The sequence below is a fragment of the Somniosus microcephalus genome, chromosome 2 (genome assembly GCF_052327205.1).
Source record: "Somniosus microcephalus isolate GS21.2 chromosome 2, FLI_Smic_1.0, whole genome shotgun sequence".
Classification (NCBI taxonomy): Eukaryota; Metazoa; Chordata; class Chondrichthyes; order Squaliformes; family Somniosidae; genus Somniosus; species Somniosus microcephalus.
Window position 1 is genome coordinate 178,771,129 of NC_140988.1, and position 12,466 is coordinate 178,783,594.

The 12,466-nt window shown below is 47.9% G+C and overlaps 1 protein-coding gene across 10 annotated transcripts in view; it reads left to right on the forward strand.

The window, feature by feature from the left end:
• The window catches only part of slit2 (slit homolog 2 (Drosophila)), a 605,319-nt gene that overhangs the window by 454,938 nt on the left and 137,915 nt on the right, over positions 1-12,466 (forward strand). For 8 of the 10 annotated variants that reach the window (XM_085967585.1, XM_085967587.1, XM_085967589.1 and 5 more), the window contains exons 13-15: positions 5,714-5,857; positions 7,725-7,888; positions 8,224-8,247. In XM_085967585.1, the coding sequence (XP_085823711.1) occupies positions 5,714-5,857; positions 7,725-7,888; positions 8,224-8,247 (332 nt within the window). The remainder of the gene's footprint in view (positions 1-5,713; positions 5,858-7,724; positions 7,889-8,223; positions 8,248-12,466) is intronic. The other 2 variants (XM_085967590.1, XM_085967612.1) reach the window with 1 other exon arrangement.

Consider the following 12,466-nt stretch of genomic DNA (forward strand, 5'->3'; position numbering starts at 1 on the left):
AGGGAAGAGCACCTCTTTATTGGCTCTAGCTCCCTCCACTAAAGCTTGCAGGGCAAAGTCATCAAACCTGGGAGTAGACCTAGGTCTTTCACTGGCCATTCTGCCTCCAGGTCCCTCTAACATGAAAGGCCAAAAGGTTGGCAGTCTGCAGAAGAAGCAAGGCTTGTTGCAGACCTTAAATTCAGCAGCAATGATGACGTCATCGGAGGCGAGTTTCAGACTGAAAAAACTAATTGGGCCATGGGTTCCCACACACTGGAACTCAATTGCCCACTTAAGTTAAAATCGCATCATTCTCCCACATCGATTTAGAATTGGGTGGCTAACACGAAAAGTGGATTACACGACCTCAGCCCGCCCCAGTGACAAAATCCATGCATGGTGATTAGAGCTGATTGATGCATTTTAAACCTACAAAAGTGAATTGTGCTCTCTAGTGTCTATAAACAGTGAAACCAAGAAAATGTTACACCAATAGAGCACCTCTCAAACTGTGCATCACCTGAGGAGTGGAAACATTGGAATTGACACAGGTGTAGTGTACCAAGGATTTGCCATGGAGAGATTTATCATCGATGTGGTTGCTATATTAGTACAATCTTCTCCCACAAAGATATGCCAAACAAGCCTTCCAACCACAGAAGAATGTATCATCCTTCAGCCCGCTAGTCTGTGCAAGCAGACACTGCTATTTGTTTTTGTTCTATTTCTTAATAAGAGCGTGAGCACAGTACACTGGACATCTTTCCAAAGCCATTCTCTGGGAATGTGTCACGTGAAGTGAGCTATTTGTGGTTTGGCTGATGTTTGGCAGTAACGTTCCAACTACTGGAAGTCTGTCACTGGTAAGTGTAAGAGTGTGGAATAAAGTTTAGCAAAAGACTGGTTTCCGGTGACACTACATTCATTGCAGTTATCAGACATGATCTGCGATGAGCTTGTGTTATCTGGAGATTATGAATAAGAGCACAATCTCTCAGAAGGTGCTACAGGAAAGAAACCGAGGTCAGGACCTTGTTTTAAAGATTCTACAAAAATCATTCACTTGTATTCTGTAGATAGCAATCCTAGTTGTCATACAGAATGGGGCAAGAAGAGGGAAAATTAAACCCCTACTGGCATGTGCTAGAATATATCTGATTTCCAAATCCTTCTAGATACAGTAGGTTTTCTAAGACAATGGGCTGGATTTTCATTCAGGAGTCAGGTAGGAGGCAGGACTACACCTTTTGGGGTTGTAGTCCCGCCTCCATCAAGATGTGGCCAATCCACGCGATTTTAACTTGATTGACCTTGTTGAGCCCACCCAGCAGGCCGATTAAGGGCCACCCGGCAACAGGTGCCATCACAGACTGAAATTTCATCTGTCAAGAGGTTTTGACAGATGAAATATCAGCGTTTAACAGCTGTTTGAAGCTGTCAAACACTGAGGCCCAGAAATTCAGTGGGCTGCGCCACCCATTAGCGCCCAAAGAGGGCACTTAGTGAGTTTTGCGCCACTGGCCACGCCTCCCGCTAAATTTAGCGGGGCGCTAATGGCGGCACTAGCCATTAGCGCTGTGCCGCCACCGATGACGTCATCGGTGTGCGCAACGTCCCGCTACCGCCCCGATCGCCAAATTTGGTAGAATCTCCTGCTTTAACGCTGGTCGCAATTTGCGACCGGTTCAGAGGGGCCTACCTGCGGTGGTAGAGGCGTTGAGATGCACGGCGGCCATTTTTTTTGCTGGCCGCCTGCCAGCACCCCTTTGCGCCGCCGTCCCCGGCCTCCTGAGCCCCCCCCCCCCCCCCAGCGTTGTGCCAGCTGTGTCCCAAGAGCCCGGCAGTTCTCCTCGGTGCCGGGCTCTTTTGCCGGCACTCACGATCGCTGATCGTGCTGCAGCAGGCCCCTCCCCTTTAAGAAGGGGAGGAAGGCCTGCAGTACCACAGTGCGCTGCGCCGCAGTGTGTGGCGCTGCGGCACATTGCGCTGTGATTTTCAGTTGCAGCGCCCCAACAGGGATGCGGGGCGCCTCGAGTAGCGCCGCGCTTCCGTTTGGGGCGCTGAAACTGAATTTCCGGCGGGCGCTCGCGACTCCTTCCGGGGCGGTATTTCCGGCGCCCTGGCGAGACTGGCGCCCCAAACAGGGCGCCACTGAATTTCTAGGCCTGACAGTCTTACTTCTAACCTGAGTCCTTCTCCACAGACTTAGTTAGAAATCTCTCCTGCACAGAAAGCTGAAGGCTGTCACTTTTTGACAGTTCACAGCCATTCTGCTTTCTGTGCCGGTGAGATGAGGGACTCTCGAGACCTAAAGGAAGGATGCAGAAAAGGTAAGAAAAGGTCATTTAAACTTCTTTAAACACTTTAGACACACCAAACACACTTGCCTTTGCACTCATGCACATATCACTCAGCTGAACACTGACATCTCGACCCCTCCAAGTCCTTCAACCCGACGGCCCGCCTCGCAAACTTGGCGTGGTTTGGAGCCGTCGGGAATCCCCCACTTCAGCATTAAAAATAGGGATTAGGCTAAAAACTGTCTGTTAACTACCTGTTAACAGGCAGTTAATTGGCACTAATCCTTTCCCGCCTCGGGTAGACGGGTCCCAGTGCGGGGCGGGTACCCGCCTCCTTTGAAACTGGCATGGAGGCGGGTTGGGTGCGGGATGGGGTCGGGACCCTTGATTTTGGGATTTTAACCCCCCACACGCCTCCAATCCCGACTCCGCGGCCCAATGAAAATCCTGCCCATTGTGTAGGATTTTTGGTGAGGAAAAGTGAGTTTTGCATTTAGATTCTGTGCCCTGGAATTTCTGAAATAACTGACAGACTTGGTAAATTATTGGTGGAAGCAAATAAATAGCATTTGCATAATTGATAATTTGCATATTTTATACTTGCATTAACCTTTATTTGTCACGTTAATTAAACTTTGGTTATTGAGGGCATTTTTGAGACCAGCAGAAGAATGTAATGATGTTGAGCTTTAATTGGTTTTACCTGCACAAGCAAGTTAGAAAGGGACTCCTGCACATTGTGAGAGGGGAAACAAGAGGAAGAAGAATGTCACCGTGGTTTATGTTGGCCAGTGTGAAAAGTCAGGGGAGTTTATCTGCAATGTTCAGTTTCATGCTGCAAGCTTTCCAATGCAATCTCCAATGGACTTATTTTGAAATATAACTGTCAGGAGACAGAACCCCCTGTGTAAGTCTTCTTGGTCCCTCCTAGTCTGTAATGGTAATTCATTACAGAAAGCTACATTTTCTTTTGTACGATTCAGATCAAACAATAATGGCTATTTTTGAAAAGTTTCAGGAAGGAGCATCCAGGATAACCCCGCAGCAGCAACATAGATTGAAACACAAAGCATTAGCTTTTGCTCAGTAAAATTGGCATGATTTTTGAAACATTCTTTAACTAGGTTATTAGAGGGCGGACTTGTTGGAAGCAGTGTGCTCTTCTGTGAGAGAGCTCAAACTGGGACCCATTGGCCAGGCATAAAGCTACGTTGTGAATGGTCATGGAGAAAGTAGCAATTTACAGCAGGCCTATCAAGTCTCAATTACTTTGGCCGGAATTTTCTCAAGGGAGATGGGTTGGGGGTAGGGGACCTCCAGGAGGCCGGGTTTCCTGCAGGTCCTGCTGACATTAATGGCAGGGCCTGATTTGAATGTGAGGCCTCGGATTCCCGCCCGCAGCCAGGCCTCAGATGCGAAGGGTCGGTCCTGGGGAGGGATTGTGGGGTCGGCATGGTTGGGAATCCGGGGGGGGGGGGAGAGGGGTGGTTGTTGGTCGGCCAGAGGATTGGCAGGGGGTCGGTGATCAGCAGGGGGGGTTGGTCGGGGATCGGGAAGTGGAGGATCGGGTGGGCGTGTCGGCCCGGGATCGGGAAGTGGTTGGATAATCGGCAGGGGGTCGGAGGATTGCGGGGGGGGGGTGTTGACTGGGGGATCGGCGGGGGGCGGGGTTAGGAATCGGCATGGGCTAGGTCGGGGAAAAATAGAAACATAGAAGATAGGAGCAGGACTAGGCCATTCGGCCCCTCGAGCCTGTTCCGCCATTTAATGAGACCATGGCTGATCATCCAAATTCAGTACCCTGTCCCTGCCTTCTCCCCATATCCCTTGATCTCTTTAGCCTTAAGAAATATATCTAACTCCTTCTTGAATATATTTAATAAGTTGGCCTCCACTGCCTTCTGTGGTAGAGAATTCCACAGGTTCACCACTCTCTGGGTGAAGAAATTCCTCCTCATCTCAGTCCTAAATGGCTTACCCTTTATCCTTAGACTGTGACCCCTGGTTCTGGACTTCCCGCCATCGGGAACATCCTTCCTGCATCTAGTCTGTCTAGTCCTGTTAGAATTTTATAAGTTTCAATGAGATCCCCGCTCATTCTTCTAAACTCCAGCGAATTTAAGCCCAATCGACCCGATCGGGAGGGGGGTTTGGGGATCATGGGGCGATCGGCAGGGGAGGAGAGAGGATCGGGGCCGGCCACGGGAGGATTGTGGCCAGCCTCAGCATTATCAGTGGGGTTGGGGGAAGGCCTCACAGTGGGGATTGGAGGCCTGGGGCAGAGATCGGAGGCCTCGTGAAGGTGGCTCCGATTGCTAGGGGTGGGTTAGGTGGGGACCCTGGATCCAGGAGGTAAGTATAAAGCCACTTACTTCCTGGATGCAGCAGTCCCTGCCTCGGTTTAACTGCTGGGTTTCACGAATTGTGTGAAACCTGTCCACAGGCAGTTAAATTCAAAATGGAGGTGAAAAAAGAGGCAGCCAGCCTCATTACAACATAAAAATTAAGGTACCGCCCCCTGGGAGTGGGTTGGTCGCCCGCCCCACCTCCGGCAAAACCTGAAGTTGGTGGGTTGGAGGCGGGATCAGGTCGAGAATCCCATTTTTAACAATTTACCTGCCCCCATGCTCCAAACTCACCCATTTGTTTAGGGGAAAATTCTGGCCAAACTGTTTCAAAGGGGGAAAGTTTATCACAACCCACCCGTCGGGAAGCTGCTGGGATCGGGTACAATGCTGGCCTTCCACCCCACCTGATTTTACTCTCTATTGAAGTCAATGGACAGTAATATTGGGCGGGCCGTGAAACCTGCTTTCCACCCAGTCTCATCAGTTTCCCGACTTATGGGTTAGGGTAAAATTACCCCCCAACTGTCACACATTTTAATGTAACACACTCTATAAAATGAACACTACTCCGTGCGAGTAATTCTGACTTTGTGCGATAGTATAAAATGGCCAATAGAGTCGGCAGCCTGTTTTACATCTCTCCTGGTTTTTATTTCCATTGAAGTCATCGGGAGAGATGTAAACCCGGCTGCCGATTCGCCATCGCCCATTTTATACTGTCGCACAGTCAAAATCTAACCCTGTATGATTAAATGAGTTTGCTATCTGTCTCACTTTTTATGATCATAAATGTCACCCACAACAATTCCCTGATGTCAACAGCTGGCATGTAAAGGCAAAAAAACAATTATGGAGGAATAAAGTCAGGTTTTAAGAATTCAAATGTCAAGACATCGAAATAACAGGAAATAAAAGTTAAACTGTATAGTAAAAACACTTATACATGTGAAACGATGACTGTCTTCCAGCTGTTTGAAGTCTGTTGGGACCAGGTGTTGTGAATTTTGTTCTGATTGGAATTGTTCATGTTTTATGCAGAAGGTGTTTATATATTTTACGCAATGTCCATTCTTTGTTTGACAGGTTGCTGAATGCCAATAAGATTAACTGCCTGCGAGTGGATGCTTTTCAGGATCTCCATAATCTAAACCTTCTCTCTCTATATGACAACAAGTTACAGACCATCGCCAAAGGCACTTTTGCTCCTCTGCGTGCTATCCAGACTTTGTATGTATTCCTGCATATTCTCAGCTGAATGGAAAACTCCTATCTTGTGGAAATGTGAAAATAATGCATGAAATGAATGATAATTTTACCCTTTTTTAAAAATGTATTTGATTTTCTTCCCCACCTCTGGGATATGCACTGTGGTCTGGCAGGAGACCAGGCTCATGCACCCCCAGCTTCAGGTGACCTTCAATTCAGTTTACCTCATTAACTGTGGGGAAGCAACTGCCCTCTGGTTATGGCATAAGTAATTGTGGATGCAGACTCGCACTGTGCCTCTCCACGGCATTGTCCATGGAGCACAAAGAAAAACATAGGCAGAAAAATTCGGTTGATTTGCGCCTCTCCCTAGCCATTGGAAACAGTTTATTTACTTTATCTTAATCCTTCATGATTTTAAACAATTCTATCAAATCTCCTCTTAGCTTTCTCTGCTCTAAGGAGAGCAGCCCCAGCTTCTGCAGTCTATCCACATAACTGTAATCCCTCATCCCTGGAACCATTCCAGTAAATCTCTTCTGTACCCTCTCCAAAGCCTTCACGTCCTTCCTAAAGTTTGGTGCCCAGATTTGGACACAATACTCCAGCTGAGGCTGAACTAGTGTTTTACTTATGAATTCTATATTTTTTTGTTGTGGTATAGGAAGCCATCCAGTGTCTTGCCTCAAGCACCCATTCTTCATGTGTGAACCAGAGAGTGCACATTGGCAGGTTATTCGACTATGGAGTCACCTCATCCGGTGCCCACACTTGCACAATTCCATAAGGGGTCATTGGGTAGCAATTAGAAGCAAGAATCTTGCTTGATTTTCCTTCTCAGTTTCCCTGCTTTTGGTATCCTCTCCTTTTATTATAATCTCATCTGACCTAAATTCTGGTGAATTTCCTACCTCCTCCAATTCTGTGTTGCTAACTTTTCCTCTCCTTGCCAAGCTATCTGGGTTGAAACTTTGAATTTTCCTAGTTTAAATCCTCCCATTTCTCCAGCTTGCCTCTGCCCCAGAACTCACCCTGAAATCCCAGAAATGTTAAACCCTCCCTCTTACACCACCTGTTTTGCATTGATGTTTCTAATCTGGCCTGGAACAGGCAATAATCCTTAGATTACTATTCTTAACATTCTGCACTTTAATACATCACCTAACTCCTCAACCTCCCTTTGCAAGCCTCCATTCTCTGCTTCCCCATGCCATTGGTTCCTACATGAAGTATAACTTCTGGCTGATCACCCTCACTTTCCAGAACCTTTTCCACCCATTATGTCCCTTATTCTGGTACCAAGGAGGCAACACATCATTCAGGACTCCCAATCGCAGCTACAGGAAAGCCTATCCTTCCAGTCATAGAAGCCCCACTAACTACCATTTGTGTTTTCTTCACTTCAATGCTATAACTTCCCCTGTCCTCAGGAAATCACTTGCTTCACGATGTCATGGGTGTTGTTCATGATTTTTATTTTCAAGGATTATTTCCTTACTTAATAACACAGTTATACATTAATAATGCTGTTTTTACATCTCTGGTAATGAAAGCAATGAAGGCCTTCACAGCTACAGTCTACCTTAAATAATTCAGTAGGAAGCATTGCAGTTTTGCCATGTCTCACCTACTCAGGTAATAAGCAGTTTTGAAGGTGATGTGGGACTAACAGTCATTGTATTGAATGCTAAGTCGTACATTGTAAATTCTTAATGTAGCAGGGTCCCAGTAAATGCGTTACAGCTGTAACTAACAATTGGAACCATTAGTCAGGTCTGCTCTACCTCTTCGTTTGAAGAGCTCTTTGCACTACTGTTTTATATTCTCTCGACAGGGTTGATATGTTTTTTGATTTTTCTGTTTTTTCTGTTGTTCATCTTCATAAAAGACATTTGGCTCAGAACCCATTTATTTGTGATTGCCATCTGAAATGGCTCGCGGATTATCTCCACGCAAACCCTATTGAAACAAGCGGTGCCCGCTGCACTAGTCCTCGCCGCCTGGCAAACAAGAGGATCGGGCAGATCAAGAGCAAGAAGTTCCGCTGCTCAGGTAATAGGATTATTTGAACTTTGTTATTTATTTATTTATATACGGACACAAGTTAATTATACTGTCTTGGCTGGAAGCTACTCTCACATGGATTCTGAAAATTCACCTGTTTTGCTGTTGAATTATTAAAGCTCTCAGAAGCTTTTTTGCCCTTTTGTTTCTGGCTCGATGCTAACCGCAGTAGGTCAGTGTCGTGCAATTTGCTTTGCCTTTTTTATTGTTGAAAAGTTACAACCTGTGGATTTAATATGAAATAAACTGTTTCTTTTTCCTTCAGCTGCTAACATTCAGGTACATCTCTTCTGTCTTTTCTCTCTTTTTTTTTATGTTTATAGCTAAAGAACAGTATTTCATTCCAGGTAGGTTTGTCCTGCAGCAGAACTGACGAGCTGTGGCTTTCCCTTAGGATTTAGTGGAGTGTTGCATGCTGCAGTAATCCGGTGAACCTCCCCAATAGACAGCAACATAGTCCTCTTCCTAGCCTTCCAGTAGCTGAAACTGCTCCTACCAAGAGCTTTGCATGAAACCTTTTAACCCAAATAGTTGAATCCTTAAGCCCATGCTTCCTTGTGTCAGCTATGCAGTTGCCATACGTCAGATGGTTTCATTGACACGTCCGAATTAGGGTCACTATTTATTGGAGGCAGTAGCACTTTATTCATTCCAGTCATGATGGAATTAAACAGCCTAGAACTTCGAGAGTGCTGGAAACCTGTCAGTGACACCGCGGGCTGCAGTTAAAAGCCGCTGAAATTTATAGTGCTGGCAGCACCGGTAAATTGGTGCTGCTTGGTAATTAACATTAGTGCAAGGAGGGTTCTGGCGGCAGTCTCAGCAGGAGGCCCAATGTAGCGTGGCCACAGTGTCATTGCAGCAAGAACAGCCTTCTCTTAAAGCAAGGCTGTCATTTTAGAAAGAAGTGCAGCCCCTTAAAGGGTCTTCTAAAATGAAAAAAAAAAATCATTTAAAAATAAGGGCCTAGAAATACAGTGGGCTGCGCCACCCGTTAGCACTTTAAGAGGGCGCTAAGTGGGTCGGAAGCCTCTGGCCACGCCTCCCGCTAAATTCAGCGGGACGCTAATGGCGGCGCTAGCCGTTAGCGCGCTGTGCCGCTACCGATGACATCATCGGTGTGCGCAGCGCCCCGCTAACGCCCCGATCGCGATATTTAGATGCGCCCCCTGCTTTAACGCCGGGCGCTATTTGCGACCGGTTCAGGGCGGTAGAGGCGCTAATTAAAGGAGCGGTGCGGGGCGGCCATTTTTTTTGCTGGCCGCCTGCCAGCACCTCTCCGCGCTGCTCTCCCCAGCCTCCTGAGCCCCCCGCGGAATGCCGACTGCGTTCCAAGAGCCCGGCACTTCTCCTCGGTGCCGGGCTCTTTTGCCGGCACTCACGATCCTCGATCGCGCCGCACAAGGCCCCTCCCCTTTAAGAAGGGGAGGAAGGCCTGCAGTACCGCAGCGTGCCGTGCGCACGTTGCGCAGCGATATTCAGCTGCAGCACCCCAAGAGGGATGCGGGGCGCCTCCAGTAGCGCCGCGCTTCCCTCTGGGGCGCGCAAACTGAATTTCCGGCGGGCGGCCGCAACTGCTTCCGGGGTGCTACTTTTAGCGCCCTGGCGAGGCTGGCGCCCCAAACGGGGCTATAGTGAATTTCTAGGCCAAGCAATTTTTAGCCCTTGGAGCTCAACTGCCCTCTGGAAAAGAAAATTAACATTAAAGAGAATTCCCAAATGGGAGTTTTCAGCCCTTAAAGCTGAATTCCCTTCCAAACCTCAAGAAATGGGAAAAGTGCTTCAGCACTAACACAAATAGCTCAACAAGCCAGGGAAGGGGCACCCAGGGTCTCGCACGCAGCACTCCAGCTTTGTGCAGGGGGTCAACACTGCAAGAGAGGTCCTCTACCCACAGGGGCCAGGAGGCCCTCCAGAAAGAAGGATGTGGGATCAGATCACCGAGGCCATCACTGCCAGCAGTGTCGCCCCATGACCTGGCTCCAGTGCCCAAAGAAGCTTCATGACCTCAGACCAGTGGTCAAGGTCAGTGAATGCATCTTCAAAAGCCATCTTCGACCAACTGCAGCACCAGCTTCACACACTACTTATTCCACCCCCGCCTCCCCCTGACCCCCCATCACTCACTTACCAACAATCTGTACCAAACAACAACAACTTGTATTTATATAGCGCCTTTAACGTAGTAACGCACTTCACAGGAGTATTATAAGACAAAAAATATGACACCGAGCCACATAAGGAGAAATTAGGGCAGGTGACCAAAAGTTTGGTCAAAGAGGTAAGTTTTAAGGAGCATCTTAAAGGAGGAAAGAGAGGTCAAGAGGCAGAGAGGTTTAGGTGCAACAGAAGGCACGGCCACCGATGGTTGAGCAATTATAATCAGGGATGCTCAAGAGGGCAGAATTAGAGGAGTGCAGATATCTCTGGGTGATGTGGGGCTGAAGGAGATTACAGAGATAGGGAGGGGTGAGGCCATGGAGGGATTTGAAAACAAGGATGAGAATTTTGAAATCGAGGCACTGCTTAACCGGGAGCTAATGTAGGTCAGCGAGCACAGGGATGATGGGTGAAAGGAACTTGGTGCGAGTTAGGACACGGGCAGCCGAGTTTTGAATGAACTCAAGTTTACGTAGGGTAGAATGTGGGAGGCCAGTCAGGAGTGTGTTGGAATAGTCAAGTCTAGAGGTAACAAAGGCATGGATGAGGATTTTAGCAGCGGATGAGCTGAGGCAAGGGTGGAGATGGGCGATGTTACTGAGGTGGAAATAGGCGGTCTTTGTTATGCTGCGGATATGTGGTCGGAAGCTCATTTCAGGGTCAAATATGACACCAAGGTTGCAAACAGTGTGGTTCAGCCTCAGACAGATGTTAGGGAGAGGAATGGAGTCAGTGGCTAGGGAACGGAGTTTGTGGCGGGGACCGAAAACAATGGCTTCGGTTTCCCCAATATTTAATTAGAGGAGATTTCTGCTCATCCAGAACTGGATGTCGGACAAGCAGTCTGACAATTTAGAGACTGTGGAGGGGTTGAGAGAAGTGGTAGTGAGGTGTTGTCAGCGTTCATGTGGAAACTGACACTGTGTTTTCGGATGATGTCGCCAAGGGGCAACATGTAGATGAGAAATAGGAGGGGGCCAGTGATAGATCCTTGGGGGACACCAGAGGTAACGATGTGGGAGTGGGAAGAGAAGCCATTGCAGGTGATTCTTTAGCTATGATTAGATAGATAAGATTGGAACCAGGCGAGTGCAGTCCCACCCAGGTGGAACACGGTGGAGAGGTGTTCGAGAAGGATGGAGTGGTCAACCGTGTCAACGGCTGCAGACAAGTCAAGAAGGACGAGAAACGCGAGGCACACCTCCCATTCCGAACTTCACCTCACCCCTCGGAGGAGACGGTGCTGGAGCTTCTTGGCAGGGGCATGGCTGAGACCTTGGCCAGTGGCGAGGCAGAAATGATACAAGATGCTGGTATCTTCATACGTTATCCTCCTTCTCACATGCACCTCTTGCTTTCCTACCCTCCCCTCACAACAACTCCCAGACCAGCCAGTGGTTGATCAAGAAGAGGGAGAGGAGAGTGAAGAAAAAGAAGAAACACCATCACTCGATTTCACATCCCCAGCCACCAGCTCCTCAAAGTCGACCTGCAAGGCCATTTGCAGTGTCCCCCACTGAAAGTCAGCAGCCTTCCACCAGCCATGCTGCAGCCACTGGGGTAGCACTGTGTGACATCAGTAGGATAGGCAAAGACACACACAAGACAGTCACTAAGGGACTGCATAAGGGTGATCAGTTGATTTCTTGATGTCATATTGGATGGATAGATGTATAAAGTTTGATTGGAAAGTTTGCTTTGTGGTAGCTTTTATTTCAGCATTGTGGCCAAGAGGACACTGCAATGGTCAGTAACAGAGGGAAGGTAAGCTGTGGAACTAATGTTGAAAGGGGGAATTGGTGTTGTGGTAACTGATACCACAGGCGAACGATTCCATCCCAAATATCCTGGCCAGAAAGGGGCTGTCTGAGTTGCATCCTTCCTTCTGCTTCCCCCTCTTCAGCTTCTTCCTCTTCTCTCTGTGAGCAGATGCTGTAAATCTGAAATAAAAGCAGAAAATGCTGGAAATACTCAGCAGATCAGGCAGTATCTTGACTGGAGATGTGAACTCTGTTTCTCTCTCCACGGATGCTGCCTGAACTGCTGACTATTTCTAGCATTGTCTTCTCAGAGGCCTTCCTTTACCATCTGAGGCATTGCAAGCGTCCAGCAGCAATCCCTGAACTCCCTGCACACTTTAAAACATTTTAAACATGTATCGCACCAAGCCACTACTTCAATAAAAAATCCAGTCCAAAAGCTTAAATGCAAACTTACCTGAAAGATGTGTGCATCCCTTTAAGAAGTGCTGACAGTGTCTCTGTCAGTCTGCTGCACGCTGAATTTTCAGAGGGAGCTTAGGACCTAGCGCTAAACTCAGCGCAAACTTCCAAGTTTGCCAAGCATGGCGTTAAGTTGGCGTTGCACGCCGACTAACGTCACGCTCTCCATATTTGCATGTCCAGG